The 18,980-nt window shown below is 47.8% G+C and overlaps 1 protein-coding gene across 1 annotated transcript; it reads left to right on the top strand.

Moving 5' to 3' along the window:
• Positions 1 to 882: 882 nt before the first annotated feature.
• LOC126538831 (uncharacterized) lies at positions 883 to 18,121 on the top strand. Its single transcript, XM_055075065.1, has 3 exons — positions 883 to 1,071; positions 3,384 to 3,521; positions 17,849 to 18,121. The coding sequence occupies exons 1-3, from the start codon at positions 952 to 954 to the stop codon at positions 18,053 to 18,055; spliced, it is 465 nt and encodes a 154-aa protein (XP_054931040.1). The 5' UTR covers positions 883 to 951; the 3' UTR covers positions 18,056 to 18,121.
• The last annotated feature ends 859 nt before the right edge of the window (positions 18,122 to 18,980 follow it).

Consider the following 18,980-nt stretch of genomic DNA (forward strand, 5'->3'; position numbering starts at 1 on the left):
AATGGTTCTGTGGCCATACACTCCTCTTTCAAGGGATCCTATGACCAGTACATTTCGCACCTTGAGGAGATGCAATCAAGAGTGACCGAGCAAAGAATACCTCTGAATGTCAAGTCTTTAGCGACATTTGTTGCTCGATGGCTCCATATAAATTCCAGCCTCCATCTTTATATGAACTTCGTTCTTGTTTAGAGTTGATGAGATCACTGTATATGCGTGCTTAGGTGGTAAAGAATAGACAAAGTATTAAGCCATGACGGCCAAAATGCATCATGAACATAACTGCCCATATATTTATCAGCCTTATATTGCTTTAGCTTTCCTCTTTGCTTGCGCAAACTCGGTGACTGAACTTGGTGCGATGGTTGGTTTCAAGCCCGGTTTCCCGTGCACAGCAACTCGATGCACAACACACGGCGCACCACGATGCCCACGATGAACCACTGGCTACCCAGTGACCACGGAAGGCGGGAAAGTAATTAGACATAAACATACATAGATACAGAAAGCATGCGAACATATACATATGGCAACGTGAAAGTGATTTAGGTTGTGCATGAAACAATTTTTTAAGGGAGTAGCTTAGCATATCCTCATAAATGTGGCTGTTTCCCGAAACCATCTTTTACCCTTTCCCTGAAACCTGTCACTACCCTCTCCTTTTTTATACGCTGTATCCACACTAGTTCTGTTCACTTTGCTAAATACTGTTACATCGTGTATGCTCTCCAACCTGATTCCTACATAATGCAACTAGCACCCGTCAATGCTTCTTTTGTACACTTAAACTGGACCTAGCACATAATAAACAATGCTTTACAACACCGACATGTGCAACTGTCACCGTAATATACCAGACTCCCTTTTTTCCTGCAGCTCGAAGCAGGTCTGCTCGCGCAGTGTCTTCGGACGCAGCAGAAAATTCAGGTTCCTATTGGCGTGTCCTTCACCATGAAGGGCCGCTGGTACCAACCGAAAATTGACGACTACGAAAACGCTGACATCGGCGAGTACGACCTATTCAAAGACTGTGTCGTCAGTGACGAAGATCAAGATGCAATACCAGCAGCGGTAAGGAAGACGCCGTGCTGAGGTGGTTAATTGCTGTGACAGCCGCCTCATGAAAAATTAAGAATGTGCATCACACAGCATAGAGACGCGCTCAGGGACACGTGTTCACCCCTAGGTGAAATACAGCAACAACCGTTAGGACATCGCGAGTGATTCCAACGCAAAAAGTGATTTTACCAGCGCGACGTTTCGCCGCCAATTCAGTTCCTCCTTCTGGGGGGTATTCTGCGGGCGTAGCGGGGTGCAGTTTTTAAGACATCCTTCGCAAAAATGAAGGGAGAGCGCGGAAAGTGGGGAAACACTTGACCGGGAATGTTTTTCCTAACAGACGTGATGGACGGAAAGGATGCGATGCCTGCGGCGGTGCTGATGCACTGGGATGACCGATGCTGGGGGCGCTTGACCCTCGGGAATTTATTCTCTGCATGGGGAACTTGAAAACCTGCAGAGCCACTTCAATTCCGTCAACCTGGATGTACTGTTCACGTATGAGGGCGAAGCGAACAGATTGCTCCGATTCCTGGTTGTACTAGTTAGAAGAATAGACGGGATTCTAAAATTTCCAGTCTACTGGTAACCAAACCACACGTGCCGTTTCACTTCGAGCACCTTCACTTCGAACCTGATCATGCACGAAACCCCAAGGCATTTGTTGTAATTTTTTTATTTCACAAGAGCCGAGACTCATTGCTCATTGGAATAAGATCAAAAGAAAGACAGGAGAACGGCTCTCAACGACTTTAAAAGGAACGGCTACACAAAAGATTTCTTACGAAAAACCACCCGACAACAACTACATGAAACGGACTACAGGACCTTCAACCATAGACTTCCCCACTTATCCAGCAACGAGTGTCCATCCGATACGTCAAAGGCGCCAGCGAAGCTCTCAGACGAATATTGACAAAAAAAAAAGTCTTCAGTGTCGCACACAAATCTATAAACACTTTGAATATCCTTCTCCGTAAAACAAAAGACCGTCCACCGAAAGAAAAATCGCAAGGCATCGTCTAAATACGAGTTCTGCCGAATCTCCGGTGACATACATATGGGCAACCAAAAATTTAGAGAGAGAATTAGGTAACATGGGAATGACGTCACAACATTCAACCCAATAAGCAGCGCCGTCGCCGAACATCCTGAAGATGCAGACCAATAAGTTGCTTTCCAAGAAACCCAAATTTTTCAAACAGAGGCGAACTCGACAAAAAGGGTGCTACTGGTGTCATGGCACGTTGATAACAGGGCGGGTAATATAAACAGCGTGAAGGGCAACCTACCTTCTTTGTATAGCCATAGCCATGGCGACACGACGAAAAGAAGGAAAGGATACCCAGCCACGCAGATCCCCGCTATCGGTCAATAGCACCAAAACGACTGCACTCCCTGCTCACATGCCCCACTTCAACGGCATTCCCGAGGGTCAAGTGCCCCCAGCATCGGTCATCCCAACCCATCACCACGGCCGCAGACATCGCATCCTTTCACCCCTTCACGTCTGTTAAGAAAGGATTCCCAGTCAAGTGTTTCCCCACTTTCCGCGCTCCGCATTCATTTTTTCGAAGGAGCTTTTAAGAGCTGCACGCCACTACCTCCAAAGAATACCCCCTAAAGTAAAAGCTGAATGGACTTCCAAACTTCAGGATAATAAAATCCACTCGTTTGGTTGGAGTCACTCGCAAAGTCCCAATAAATTTTCTCAACCAGAAAGGTAATTCTGTCGAAATGTTTAGCTTCAAGCATAAATTGTGCGCTAGATTACAGCAGCGTTGTTCTATAAGAGCACAAATGCCATGCTAAAACCAGTGGGCATCAGCAATAATTTTATTACGTCTCACAAACTTACGTATAGTTGTCTAGGTCGTATTGGGCGCCTCGTATTTAAGCTTCCAGTGATTGTTCTGCTCAAATGCTTTAATGACGAGATAAAATAACCACTTACTTATTTCAACGCAGAATCATTCGCAGCGTCAGCCTTGAAATCTTGTACGACGTTCATTATGAGCTCCTTCAATAACTAAAATCGTAAGCATTCGTTGGCGCTGCGCCATTGGTGATATCTTTCTTTTTTGTATGGCATTCGATTGGCCAAACATACTGCAGGGGGACTTCAAATTGTATATGGTAGCGACATTGATCTTGTGTTGACGGCGTTTGTCCCGACTCCATATTTCTGTCAGATTTCACCGTCTTCATATCGCTGCGCGTAACTTGTTGGACCTTCTGAAATCTCGAAAACAGTTTCGCTGTCCCTAATGAATGACCCCACTATTACGCGTAGCCAATGCAATTTTATCTCTTTTTCTGGGCAGGTCTGCAATCAGACGAATACAAACTACACGAAAAACTTGGGTTTAGATATCAACGCTCTCACGATGAGAACATACGACAAGGGTGCCAAAGAGAAACATACCGAAATGTTTGACAATCGAGCGACGTACCTCAAAAAGGTGAGCGACGCGTCTTGAAGAGTTCCTTGTGTTTCGTTGCCGAGACCTCATCGCGATATTGAGCAACATTCTTACGTACCTTGGAAAAATAAAGAAAAAAATTAAAATACGCAGTTACCGCGTTTAGTGGCTATCGGTTTAAACGCCAAAACATCTTCTGCTCGTCCTACGCAATTCCACAACGTGCGGAATTTCTTTCATCGCGTACTACGCTTTCGTTGTTTGAAAAGGAGGGAAGGATAAAAAAAAAAACAAGAGAACGGAAATGAAGGAATGACTTAATACGACGGCCCTTTGCGTGGGCGCTGCCACACAGTTTCTGAAGGCGTCGCATAGTTATACATGGCGCCAATGTCCACTGAGTTATACACTGCACCTTCACAACGTGCCGTAGTACAAGCCAATGTGTCATGGGAAACGAAACAGCGCCTTTATATCGGCTCACGCTCACGTCCGTATTGGTGAATGTCAAAGGGTTGGGTCTTCTAAGAGTTGCTACTAGTCCAGCATGTATAGCGTGGTTAAAACTGCTAATCCTTGTTGGCTGTGGCAAGGGCAAAAATAAAGCCTGCAGTTGTTTCACCAAAGTTGCGAAATTCCCAAATATGGCCTATCGGCCATCCCAATGAAAAAAGGAGTACCATATCTTAATATGCCGCATAGCTTCGAAAAAAATCTGCCACGAGTGAAATGTGGTTTGAGCTGTCACGCTCGCATTCCTCCGCTTCTCAAAATAAGTGTGCCCAGCGTCTCAAAGAGCTATATCGCGCGAGAGAACTACAGGTGCGATGATACATTTTTTAAAAGAATTAAAATTTAGGGTATAAGCTCTGGCGCTTCTTTCTTTCATGTGCCGTAGCAACAATGTGTAGTTGACAAGCTTGCCTGTTGTTTTGACGTTTTTGCTTTGTGAAGGTATTCTGACCTTATTTCTGGCGCTTTATCTTTTGAACTTCCCAGTCATCTTAATATTAAAAAAAGTCAGTAGCACTCGCACCTCTGCACATCCATTGCAAATGCTATTTTCTTTTAATTTAGAATGCTATATTTGTTTTAAATGCTTTTCTTTTGTATACACGCATAGCTGTTGTGTACCAAAATAATGAAGTTTAACGAAATGCGACTATCATGCATCTCTCTAATGGTGGATAAACCACCACATTAGCAGCTCCAGAAAACACTAGGGCCACAGTTCTGTGCAGCAATTTTTGAAAGAAGCTATCTGGAAAAGATTGCTCTCCTCGTGTACCATGCAGGCGTCTGTGTCCTAATTGATGAAACACCGGGCTGCGGCATTCACGTAATGGGGTTCAGATTTTAATTTTCTTATTGCTGAGGGTTTGATTGAGGCTACAACGGAGACCACACGAAGAAGAGCAGAAGATCGTTGCTAATTCTGATCTTCCATGTTGTCCAATATCATTCTGATTCAACACACCAAAGATGATCGAATGCTCTGAAGAAAGCGTGGTTTCTATGCAAGGCATGTACTTTTGCACAGGCCATGACCTAATAATTAGCGGCCTTACATTGCTTACCGCAAACCTGCTAATTGTTCATGGCAAACGCACGTTTTCTATTGGTCCGCCGTTTTTTATAGTGAAGATTGCGATGTTACCGGAATTAGACGCATTAAACGCTTGTCATGGATACTGTCACGGCGTGTCGCCCATTCACCGTTGGCGCGAAGTCGTCGAGGGAGTATACAAGCCGGTTGGTCATTCTCTACTGAAGCGAACACAGTGAAGGGGTCAGAGTCGGGAGAAAGAAAGAAAAAAAATATATTTATCGACTGACAACAATACCCAAATAAAAATAAACACAAAAACACAACGCCAACACGCATGCACTTAATACAGATGAATGATGACGACAAAAAAAAATACAAGGAGCAATTGACAGTGGATATAAAAATTAACACGACACAAGAATACACTTAACGGTGGTAAGCTAAACAGAGCTCAAAAGAAAACAAATGATGGCATACGCAGGGCCGGGCACCAGCAGTAAGTCCATCAAGCGTCGAGCCAACGGCAGAGAGCTTTCCTGAAGAACTCTGCCAATTCGATCTCTTTGAGGTGGATGGGTTTGTTAGGCTGGGTTTCCCGGCCGTCTCGGTCTGACGTCTTCCCACGAGCAGGTTGAGCTAACTTGAGGGGAGCTACCCTGAGCTTCGTTGCAGACATCGGTTTGTCGTCTCTTACACCAACCAGCAACTCGCAGTTCAGACGCGGCTAGGCGGCCCAGGCGATACTGAACGGCACTAGCTCCTTGGCGCATTTCAGCAGATTGTAGGCTCAGCTTCTAGACTGCTTAGCTCAGTCTAAAACCTGCGCTTAAATGACTTCTCATTTTCCCAGTGCCTTGGGTTGGACAACGGCAGATATTGGTGATGATCCAATCAAGTTCACCCATTTTTATACTGGCTCCTCCCAAGGTCTTGGCCTCGCCTCTTTAAATTATGGGCGAGGAAACGGGTGCTTCCCCCCTGCTGATAGAGTTCGCGAACTCGTACTGCACCACACACGCACACCCTTGAGTCCGTGGCGGGCCTCCATAGTCAGTTCCCAACATAGTACAAACTACGGCAACCGGCCATAGGGCACCGTTGGTACACATACACTGTCAGCAATTCCTGGACACGGGATTGCACAGAGACACCACATACAATGTCAGCACCTCGTGGACGCAGGCTTGCACAGACACACCATATATTTCGCCTTCTTAGTGACACACCCCCGCCAGACACACCCCCGCACAGACACACCCCCGCCTTCTTAGTGAGCTTGTCAATGCACGCGCGGGGCAGAGAATACAAAGGGGTTCCTACAAAAAGCTCTTGGGGCGTCACGGTAGCGCCGACAACAAAAAGGCAGTGATCGCTAAACCTGCCTTCGACTTCTTTCAACCGCTTGCCCGAGTAGCTGGCAATACCGTCTTGCTCGTGGGGTCCTATTACTACAACCTTTTTGGCGCCTGTTTATCGGAGCTTTGCCGAATCGAATAAAGCCGCACCATGACAGATGCATAACATAGCAAGTCTCGTAAACGGGTAAATTCGTTATTCTGCACAGATATGTCCTGCTTTCGCAAGCCTATTTTCTCTAGAAACAAGCTTCACGTTTCCAAGCAAAAAACCTAGATGGTGAAAAGGCAGCCATGTGACAGTCAGAACGTGTTTTTGATTTAAAGTTCAAATTCCGTAGTCAGTGTCCACTTCCTTTTTTTAGCAGGAAACGCAGGGAGTTTCTAGCACGCAAACGCATGGGCCGAATAAAATACCAACACTTCTTGCTGTTTGTCGTCGAACGGCTACAATTCTAGGCGTAATACCATACGTACTTGGTAATTTCTCTATAGGCCCTCAGAGCAAAATGCAACTGCTGTAATGTGCATGTTAAGCCAGTGTAAATTGATTACTAAAGCGATTAGCCTCTTTTGGCTATATCGGCCGCTTTCGCGGTTGAACGGTGGTACGACTGTGGGCGCATTTTGGGGAGGGAAGACGAGGCAATAACTCACCAAGAGAAAATACGGGTGCATTCGGGCAACGTCCTCTATTGTTGATTCGGGCAACCAAGTTGGGAAGAGGGCAATGAAAGTGAGCGGGGGAGAGGTGTGGGTGTCGTGTTTCTGAGAGAGAGATTCTTGCTTGGGGCGTGAAAGGTGAGGCTAAGTGCAGCGCGGTAACTGTCTCTGAACAGAGAACACCTCAACCCGCACTGCACAAAGGCGAAGTGAGAGAGTGTGTGACCTCTCTCGTAAGGCAAGATGCGTGGTGGGCTGAGGATCTTTGTCGCTCATTAGCTCGCTCATTCGTCGCGGTAAGGCGAGAAACAGGGCGCACGCTCTCGGGCAAGTGAGTAGCGAGGAGGAAGCGGAGGGAGCTGTACGAAAGGATGTTGGTTGGATGTTCCCTCACTCGCTCATTCGTTTCACCTTTCACTGGCCTCCCGGTAGTAGTCAGGCCATTGTGGGTGATGCAGTCGACGAGAATCCGCAGCGGATTCTCGACCACGAAGAATACACTGAAGGAGCAGGTGAGGCATTGTAGGAAATGCCCTTCATGATGTGACGTACCTTGTCCGCCTCCGCCATCGTTGCGTTGACACGCCGGCAGAGGTCGAAGATGTCCTCTATGGAGCTGGTGAACATTTCACTAGTTTGCTGGGATCGCCTTCGTAGGCGTCGTTGAGCTCAATTTTTCTGCACGCCAGGGCGGCCGAAAACTTCTGCGATGCTGGTTTTAAAGCTAGCCCACGTGCGGAGATCGGCTTCGTGGCTTTTGAACCACAGCTTGGCGACGCCCAATAAATGGAAGATCGCGTTGCCGAGCTTGAGGGGATCGTGCCATTTGTTGGTGATGCTGGCGCATTCATACGATTCCAGCCAATCTTCAACGTCTTTCTGATCGGTGCCGCTTAAGATATCAGGATCCCGCTGACGCTGGGCACCAGCACATACGGTGGCTGGAGTAACCTCTGGGGATGTCGCACTGGGGTCGTCAGGCATGACAGATTGCAGAGTTCGGGCACGTAATTACAGGTTGGGGGATAACCGCAGCACCTCCACCAGGATCTAATACGCACACAGTACAAGAGAGCAGCCGGCAGCGTGTCTCAACCAGAGCAGCTCAGGCAATCTCGAGCTCGCGCCTCCCGGACGACTGGCGATGTGGCTGCAGCGCCGGTCATTCCTCTTCACTACTGTATAAAGACTCCGCACTTATGTTTACCGGTTATTTGGCCGAATTTCAAATGCAACGAAGATAATTTGTCAGCTTGGGTCAAATTTTACAAGAAACGAAATAGACTAAGCCAGCGACAGCAATTGTAAGTAGGATTTTACAATACACTCATATGTTTGCATCGCATTTTTCTATGTCTTTTAACTAGCTCGGACTGGATATAAATACGTGCGCCACGATTTTCAGTCGAGCATGCTTACGCTCGTTTTGAAGCAATAGCCGCGCCAGTTTTATAACGTCGACACACAGCGTCTCGCTGTTCCTCTTTGTAATACCGACCGTGAGGATGCGGCCATTGTGATGGGACATTTCTTCAGATTGTTCAGTCTAAGCAGAAATCACAGGAAAACTGTAGCGCTCGGATTTTCCAAAAGAACGCGCAAACTGTAGACAAAGATGTAGACAAACGTGTACACAACTAAACGTCGCCTCCTTTCCGCTCCGCCTTTCCTTTCGCCGTCAGGCTTCCCCCGTTAACTCCTCCGCGACGAATGGCGTGGCTTTTTGTGGGAGTTTGTCGAAGCTCATTTTGGCGAGTGGCCCCTTATTCTTCAAAACAGCAGAACATACTGTCCTCAGGTAAATGGCCCCACAGAGCATTTCAATCGAATGGTCGGCAGCGTGGTCGCCATGTATTATGTAATACCTGACCACAGAGATTGAGAAGCCATTCTGCCATCTCTATTATTCGCCGAAAGCACCATCACCCAGACAACTATGGGCGTTTCTCCTTTCCGATCTACGGTCGTTACTGATGCCATGCCATGATCAGCATACTCTTCAACTGAACTGATGCATCGTAGGTTGCTTAGGTGCCCGTTTATGCTGCAGCGCGACCTGCCTCGGTGTGCCGAAATTTAGCCTGCAATTACATCACTGCGGCGTAGCGTCACTGGAAAACGCTCGTTTGCTCAAACGATGCCATATTGTAGAAAAGGCTGACAAAGAGACCCCTTTAGGGGAACCGGCAGGAGATGTCGTGATGGAAAAGGATGTTGTCATCAGCATAAATGATGGTTTGTTTTGTTTAAACATCCTCAAACAGAATATGTGGAACTAGCCAAGTTTTCTTTGAAATGGTGCCTGACGATTGAGGCCGTTCGTAGCAACAGTTATCTTGAACGAAAGCTGCAATGTGTCGTCAAGATCAAATCATTTTATTTGCTATAGTCTCAGCCTTTCTCTCAGCACTGGTAGTTGAAAATTTACTAATCACTGGTGAGACACGAGGTAAATTTTCGCCATTATTCGTTGTGACAGTGAAACACGTGGCAATTGTCGCTCTCTACAGAAGCCAAAATACGTTAAGCTAAATTGCGAATATTTATGCCGGGAAATATCAGCTATTATAGGTTGCTAATTGTCATGGTCTACTTGCACTGCCTATTTCTCACACACATTCATTCAGAGCTATGTAAGACTCGAGCATATTAATGCCATGAACAGTAAGTGCTCGTAGGACACTGTACTCGTATTGTGTAAGATTTTGTAAGATGTCATTCATGAAAGGTTGTCATCATCTTCTAATAAGGACAAAATATTTACCAAATCTAAATATGGTTTCCAAGGAATAAATCTCCTAAACAGGCGTTAAATATATTTAAAGATAAAATTATTGAAAGATGCAAAAGAATAAATTACTGGGTTTAAGTGTCGGCCTTCGATTCCATACATTAAGGCAGATTATTACAGAAACTGTCTAGGTACAGCATACGTGCTGTTTTTCTTGAGCTTATATGATGTTACTGGCTCAACCAGTGCCAACTAGTCCAAAACAAAAAAGCAGAGGTGTTAAGCTAGCTTATACCTTGGGTCCTTTATTGTTCCGGCTGTGCGTGAATGATACTATCTCAATATCACCTTCCGCGAACTAGTTTATATATGCATACGACTACGAAGGTACATTTTAGATCACAACACTTAGAAACACGTGAATAAAAAAAACGTTAATGAGTATACGACGATAGTCTCAACTGCTTAGAACAAAACGAGCTACGTTTAAATACTACGAAAACACTATATGTATTTCACCAAGTATATAAACGCGTAAAGCATGAGATAAAGACAAACTTTGGCGTGTACCCTGTAGAACGAGAAGAATACATCAAAAATTTGTCGCTCAGGTAGGGTCGTTCAGAAAGGACCTAATATGGAACGTCCACATTATTGAATAAACAAAACAACTTGTGTAAGCAGTCGGATGCCTCTGCAGGATTGGTTCTCTTATTCCTCAGTGGCTAGACAAGTTGTACACTTCGCTCTTATATTTCAGATTCCGTTACGGCGTGTCAGTGTCACTGACAAGTACAAACGCATTGTAATCTTCATTATTATGAAAACTACCATGTTAGTACCGGCCGCTCGCGCACAACTCTGTTTTATAACTATCAAATATTGAAAGCTCGCCAGATATAATACTTTAATCGAGCAAAATAGGTACATAAGAGTAAACTGTACACAATCAATGAACCTGGTGCTATCGTGCCAAAAGGAGTTAGAAAGAATCTGAAGGAGGAGGACATATCATGGAAAAGAAACGATGCAATCAAGGGCAATGTGATTCATTCGTGAACTGGAGTACAGCCTATATTGTCGCTTTAGTCTATAGGTTTTCAAAAATTAAGCTAAAATATTCTTAAGGAAAAACCAATAATTGCTCAAAACTGAATAATATGCGGAACTTATATGGAAATTATTTTTCCCATGCGTAGGAGCACGCTGTCTTTGTTCACTTTTTCTTTTGCTATTCTTTTTCTATACTTTTACTATACTTTTACTATACTTTTACTGTTCACTATATCAAGAGAAGTGTCTGTTATTTAGCTGCTTTTGTAAGGGCGTAATATCAATTTGTTTAGCTCATGTTCTATGATGCGTCAAATTTGTTTTGAAACACCCGTGTACTTAGATTTAGCTGCCCGTTAAAGAACCCCAGGTGGTCAAGATTTCCGCAGTCCCCAGCTACGGTGTGCCTCATAACGAGAAAGTGGTTTTGGGATGTAAAACCCCATAATTAAATTGTTTAAATTGTTTTGTCTAAGACATTCGAAACACTAAGTTGGGCAAGTTGGATACGCCCTTTTGAAACATGGTTTTATGGCGGAATTATAGACAGAATTATGCGAGATATACAGAACACAAGTACTGTGTGTTTTGCTGTGTGCCGTGTATTGTGACTTAAAACAGCGTTTAATAATAATGTGTAATATGCGTATCTTTTGCGAACTGCTGGTGCAGAAGCCATCGTCAGTCGCAAGAAATGTATATATATATATATATATATATATATATATATATATATATATATATATATATATATATATATATATAAGGTTAAGTACGTACACGTGTCAATATATATATATTGACACGTGTACGTACTTATCTTTATCGGGCGACCACGCTTCGCCGCCTAACAAATGCTATCACACAGCGCGGGACGCACCTGCATGTATCCGAAGTTTCTAGAAAGTCATCGATGCTTCTATCCGCGGTCTGTTGTCGACGAACCTTGATTTATCTGATTTCATCGCCTGACGCGAATGATGTAGAACTATGTGGAAGGCACGCGGGTCCCAACGATTAGTCTGGAACATTCGATGACTGCTCTATAAAAGCCGACGCGCTTGACCCGCTGATCAGATTTCCGACGATCGCCGACTGTGTTCGCCGCTTTCGTTGTGCTATAAGTGTAGCCTGTTTTGTGGGCACAAGTTCGCCCAATAAAAGTTAGTTTTCTCGTTCACAGTATTGCTACTGTGTTCTTCTACGTCACCACCACGTGACATCTGGTGGAGGTGCTTTGCGTTCATGTACCGGACGCCCCCACAAAGCCGTGACTCAAGCCCTCACTCGGAAGACACCAACGTCGCCAAGAACCAGCGAGGTAGCCGCAGGCTGCAAGGACTGCCCCCGGAGCACGGACTTTTGCCTGAGACGACTAGGAAGATGGCCACCACGTCCACCCCAATGGCAGCCCCAGCGTCACCCGTCGTGCTGCAGCAGCCCAGGGAGCCTCCGACGTTCCGCGGTTCAACTTTCGAGGACCCGGAAAGCTGGCTTGAGACGTACGAGAGAGTCGCTACCTTTAACAACTGGAACAGCGACGACAAACTGCGATATGTCTTCTTCGCTTTGGAAGACGCGGCCAGGACGTGGTTCGAGAACCGAGAAGCCACCTTAACGACCTGGGAACTTTTCCGAAGCGGCTTACTGCAGACGTTCGCAAGCGTCGTACGCCGAGAACGAGCCCAAGCGCTATTGGAAACCCGAGTGCAGCTGCCCAACGAGACCACCGCGATTTTTACAGAAGAAATGAGCCGCCTATTCCGCCACGCCGACCCGGAAATGTCCGAGGAAAAGAAAGTCCGGCTACTAATGCGTGGTGTTAAGGAGGAACTTTTCGCCGGTATGGTACGAAACCCACCGAAGACTGTCGACGAGTTTCTTCGCGAGGCCACTAGCATCGAGAAGACACTCGAGATGCGAAACCGGCAATTCGACCGCCGCACCAACGCTACAAACTACGCCGGAGTTCAATCACTGGCCACCGACGACCTGCGCGAGGCTATCCGAGCGGTCGTGCGGGAGGAGCTACAAAAGCTGTTCCCACCATCACAGCCTCAAGTGGCTTCGATTGCCGACGCCGTGCGTGAAGAGCTCCAACAACAACTTGGAGTAGCCCCTGTATCGCCCCAGCCTGAGCCGCAAGCGATGACCTACGCCGCCGTCGCACGCCGTTAAGGTCCCCCTCCGCGACCGCGCCAGGGCCCTGTCACGCCGCAGTTCCGTCGTCCGCCGCCGCCAGCGCCAGCACGACCACCCGTCGCCCAGCGCACCTACGCGAGGAAGACGGACATTTGGCGCGCTCCTGACCACCGCCCGCTCTGCTACCACTGCGGAGAAGCGGGGCACATCTACCGCCGATGCCCATACCGGGAGATGGGACTGCGAGGTTTCGCCGTTAACGCGCCGCGGCCACAGATTGGCGAACGACCTCGCGATATCGCCGACTACCTCGCCGCCACTCAGTGGAGCCCTCGACGAGCTTCCCGTTCGCCGTCACCAGGCCGCTACCTGTCGCCGCAGCGCCGACCATACACTGGCCCAGCCCGGGGCCGGTCCGTCAGCCCATATCCGGAAAACTAAAAGCAGCAACCGATGGAGGTGCGGTTGCTGTTCGTCGAACTGACGAAGATCCTCCGCCGCCGACGAAGACGACGAAGAAACCATCTCGACGACTTAATGACGACACGCCGCCGTCCCGAAGAAGTCGGGAAGCCAAGACTACACCGACGAAAGACGACTTGACGCGACGTTCCAGCTTCAAATCAACACGACGCAGCCGTGATCCGACGCCAAGACCCAACTGCAACGCCAGACAAAGAACCACCGACCTCGACGTGCTTCTCGACGGCCACGCAGTCACTGCCTTAGTCGACACAGGGGCCGATTACTCCGTAATGAGTGGACACATCGCCGCCCAGTTGAAGAAGGTTAAGACTGCATGGGAGGGCCCTCAAATTCGCACCGCAGGAGGACACCTCATCACGCCGACTGGAATCTGCACGGCAAGAATAACCATTCACGACCGGACTTACCCTGCCACTTTCGTTATCCTCCAACAGTGTTCACGAGACGTCATTCTTGGTATGGACTTCCTGAACCAACACGGCGCAATCATCGACCTGAAGTCACAGTCAATAACGCTGTCGGAAGATAGAGCAATACCGCCGGAGAGCCCTCGTAGTCACCACGCCTTGAGTGTGCTTGAAGATCAAGTGAGCATCCCGCCTCGCTCCAGCATTATTATTTTGGTAGGCACCGAAACACCCGCTGACGTAGAAGGCGTCATCGAAGGCGACCAACGTCTACTGCTCGACCGTGAAATTTGCGTCGCAAGAGGGATCGCTCGACTGCACGGAGGAAACGCGAAGGTGTTGCTGACAAACTTCAGCAAGGAGTTCAAGCACATCAACAAGTGCACGACGATCGCATACATTGAGGAAATTGTGGAAACCAGCGATGCATTTGTCCTCTCGGATTCTATCGCATCTACCCCGACAACCGTAGTTCCCGAGCCAGACTTCGACATAAGTCCAAGTCTCCCCGTGATTAAGCAGCAACAGCTCAGATGTCTGCTTCGACGATACAAAGGCTGCTTTTCGACGTCATCGAGGATTCGACAAACACCAGTCGCAAAGCATCGCATAATAACCGAAGAATGCGCTCGACCACTACGCCAGAGCCCTTACCGAGTTTCGACGCGGGAACGTGAAGCTATAAGAGAACAAGTCGACGAAATGCTGCGCGACGACATCATCCAGCCGTCGAAAAGCCCGTGGGCATCCCCTGTTGTCCTGGTAAAGAAAAAGGACGGAACCCTACGTTTCTGTGTCGATTATCGTCGACTGAACAAGATCACGAAGAAGGATGTATACCCCCTCCCACGGATAGACGACGCATTAGATCGGCTCTGCAACGCTAAATACTTCTCGTCGATGGACCTCAAGTCTGGCTATTGGCAAATTGAAGTCGACGAAAGAGATCGCGAAAAGACCGCCTTCATCACCCCAGACGGCCTCTACGAGTTCAAGGTTATGCCATTTGGACTGTGCTCGGCGCCTGCAACGTTCCAGCGCGTGATGGACACGGTTTTAGCAGGATTGAAGTGGCAGACCTGTCTCGTTTACTTGGATGACGTCGTTGTCTTCGCCGAACATTTCGACGATCACCTTAGGCGGCTCGCAACAGTACTCGAGGCCATCAAGTCATCAGGGCTCACTCTGAAGCCAGAAAAGTGCCGCTTCGCCTACGATGAGCTTCTCTTCCTAGGCCACGTCATCAGCAAGTCTGGAGTCCGCCCCGACCCGCAGAAGACCGCTGCCATCGCAAAGTTTCCGCAGCCCACCGACAAGAAGGCAGTGCGTAGATTTCTTGGCATGTGTGCCTACTACAGGCGATTTGTCAAGGACTTTTCACGCATCGCTGAGCCGCTGACACAGCTAACTAAATGTGACATCGAGTTCAAGTGGGAAACGCAGCAGGCCGACGCATTTGAAGAACTCAAACGACGCATGCAGTCGCCGCCCGTACTTGCGCACTTCGACGAGCACGCCGATACCGAAATCCACACTGACGCCAGTAGCCTAGGCCTCGGTGCCGTCCTAGTCCAGAGAAAAGATGGACATGAACACGTGATAGCTTACGCTAGCCGGTCGTTGTCAAAAGCGGAAGGCAATTATTCCACAACGGAAAAGGATTGCCTCGCCATCGTTTGGGCTACAGCGAAATTTCGCCCCTACCTATATGGCAGGCCATTCAGAGTGGTCAGCGACCATCACGCGTTGTGTTGGCTAGCTAACTTAAAGGACCCTTCAGGACGGCTGGCACGGTGGAGCCTTAGACTACAAGAATACGACATCACTGTAACATACAAGTCCGGTCGAAAACACTCAGATGCCGATTGCCTATCACGCGCCCCCATTGACCCGCCGCCGCAAGATAACGAGGATGACGACGCCTTCCTTGGAATAATAAGCGCGGAAGACTTCGCTGATCAACAACGAGGGGACCCGGAGCTAAAAGCCCTTGTCGAGTATTTGGACGGGCATACCGACGTTGTCCCTAGGGCATTTAAGCGTGGATTATCTTCGTTCACGCTTCAAAACAACCTACTCGTGAAGAAAAACTTTTCACCAGTCCGCGCCAACTACCTTCTTGTTGTTCCGTCGGCGCTGCGTCCAGAAGTACTGCACGCCTTACACGACGATCCTACGGCTGGGCACCTAGGATTCTCCCGGACGCTGTCGAGGATACATGAAAGGTATTACTGGCCGCGTCTTACCACCGACGTCGCCCGTTACGTCAAGACATGCCGAGACTGTCAACGACGCAAGACACCACCGACAAGGCCAGCAGGGTTACTACAGCCGATCGAACCTCCCCGTCGACCATTCGAGCAGATTGGGATGGATTTGTTGGGGCCGTTTCCGACATCAACATCCGGGAATAAGTGGATCGTCGTGGCGACGGACTATCTCACCCGCTTCGCTGAAACAAAAGCTCTACCGAAAGGCAGCGCAGCCGAGGTGGCGAAATTTTTCGTCGAGAACATCCTGCTGCGACATGGCGCCCCAGAAGTCCTCATCACCGACAGAGGAACGGCTTTTACAGCAGAGCTCACCCAAGCCATTCTGCAATATAGCCAGACAAGCCACAGGAGGACAACTGCCTACCATCCGCAAACTAATGGTCTCACGGAGCGCCTGAATAAGACCCTCGCCGACATGCTAGCGATGTACGTCGACGTTGAGCACAAGACGTGGGACGCGGTCCTGCCGTATGTAACCTTCGCTTACAACACGGCGGTGCAAGAAACAACACAGATCACGCCGTTTAAGCTGGTTTACGGCAGGAACCCGACGACGACGCTCGACGCCATGCTGCCCCACGTCATTGACGAAGAGAATGTTGACGTCGCTAGCTATCTCCAGCGCGCCGAAGAAGCCCGACAGCTCGCCCGCCTCCGGATCAAGAACCAACAGAGGACCGACAGCCGACACTACAACCTCCGACGACGTTTCGTCGAGTACCAGCCCGGCGACCGTGTTTGGGTATGGACCCCGATACGCCGACGAGGACTCAGTGAGAAGCTACTGCGACGCTATTTCGGACCCTACAAGGTCATCCGACGTATTGGCGCTCTGGACTATGAGGTCGTGCCAGACGGCATTTCGCATTCACAGCGGCGCCGCGCACGATCTGAAGTGGTCCACGTGGTGCGCCTTAAACCGTTTTACGGACGCTGACGAACTTCGTTATTTTTGTTGTTTTCTTTGCTACGAGTGCTTTTGTGTATTACTTTCGTTTGTTTGCAGCATCGGGTCGATGCTTTTTTTAAGAGGGGGGTATTGACACGTGTACGTACTTATCTTTATCGGGCGACCACGCTTCGCCGCCTAACAAATGCTATCACACAGCGCGGGACGCACCTGCATGTATCCGAAGTTTCTAGAAAGTCATCGATGCTTCTATCCGCGGTCTGTTGTCGACGAACCTTGATTTATCTGATTTCATCGCCTGACGCGAATGATGTAGAACTATGTGGAAGGCACGCGGGTCCCAACGATTAGTCTGGAACATTCGATGACTGCTCTATAAAAGCCGACGCGCTTGACCCGCTGATCAGATTTCCGACGATCGCCGACTGTGTTCGCCGCTTTCGTTGTGCTATAAGTGTAGCCTGTTTTGTGGGCACAAGTTCGCCCAATAAAAGTTAGTTTTCTCGTTCACAGTATTGCTACTGTGTTCTTCTACGTCACCACCACGTGACAATATATATATTATTGCTAGTACTACCAAATTTAGTCTGCGGCACAATAATTGGACAGAGTTTGCGTTTCTCGAAACGATGTGTGAAAACGGAGGAATAAGGAGCGCGGAGCAGGTGCGAATGAAAAGCGCCTTCATTTATTGTGTAATTAGAACGTTCCGCTACAAAACGGACTGTTTAGTATACTTACATTGTGTAAAAATGAATGATTTGCACACATTTCTGTTGGTGTTCTGTCCAATGCAGTTCTGCTACGTAAAGTCCAACCTGACGCAAGTCCAGTTTTCCATTGCGGCCTATGACGTGAACTTTGATAGCAGCGCCTCCATCTGCCCGCCGGACAAGATCGTCGGAAACTTCACCCGAACTGAGCTGCTATACAACCTCAATAGGTTCATGAGGGACGGCGAGGACGTTTCAAAACATGTTCTTTGCGTGACAATCATTAATTAGCTCACTTGATACATTTATGATACATTTATCCCAATTTTCTTTATATGAATGCACTTCTTAAGGCCGCGTTCGGAGCAACTCGAATAAACACTTGGCCTTTGTTTCAGGTCATCGCTGAGTGTCAATCACGGGAGGCGGAGCTATGGTTCATGTGGCCATGTTTCTTAAACTAGGCACTGCTTACCTCTCTCCTGGGAGACAGTACAATCACCAATTTGAGTTTCTGCAAAAATCGCTTGCATTTTCACAGTTGTTTGTTGTATACAAACCACAATGGGAGTGCTGGAAGAAACTTTGCTTCCAAGAAATGGCGGCCCTCTGATACGTGCTTTTTTCCTGTGTTTCTGTTTGGAGTAAAGGATTTCTTCATATGTTTAGAGCACATTCTTTGTATATTGCTCTTTTTCTTAAAAGCACTAGCCCCATTTACACAATTTTATTTGTTCTTCAGGCTTTTCTTGAATGTGTGCTTCAGGACTGCATTACTTTCAAATCGCCTGCCGCTTTGCACGCTTACGTTCGTCTGAAAAGCTATGCATATCCCACACATATACACAAATTTAAGTTTACACTAGCCACGCACAATGAGTGTAAGCCAAAATGTTCGTACCTTTCTGCGGCAGGTGTAGTTTTCTGCACGACCGCAGGGACTTTTGGGTCCCTCTGAATCGTAAGAATACCAGCTGGTTGCATACGCATGATGATTTCACCATGGGTTCATTGCGAACATTGTCATGTTTCTGTTTCGACGGATAGGTTCATTATGTGATGCTTCTAACCAATGCCTACGTATATCAATATATATATATATATATATATATATATATATATATATATATATAATATCCGTTTCACGCCCGGGGAAAATGTAATGAAGCAGACACGCCTCATGCTTTTGGTGGCAGCTCGACGGCGCATCAATTGC

Source organism: Dermacentor andersoni, chromosome 8, assembly GCF_023375885.2.
Source record: "Dermacentor andersoni chromosome 8, qqDerAnde1_hic_scaffold, whole genome shotgun sequence".
Classification (NCBI taxonomy): Eukaryota; Metazoa; Arthropoda; class Arachnida; order Ixodida; family Ixodidae; genus Dermacentor; species Dermacentor andersoni.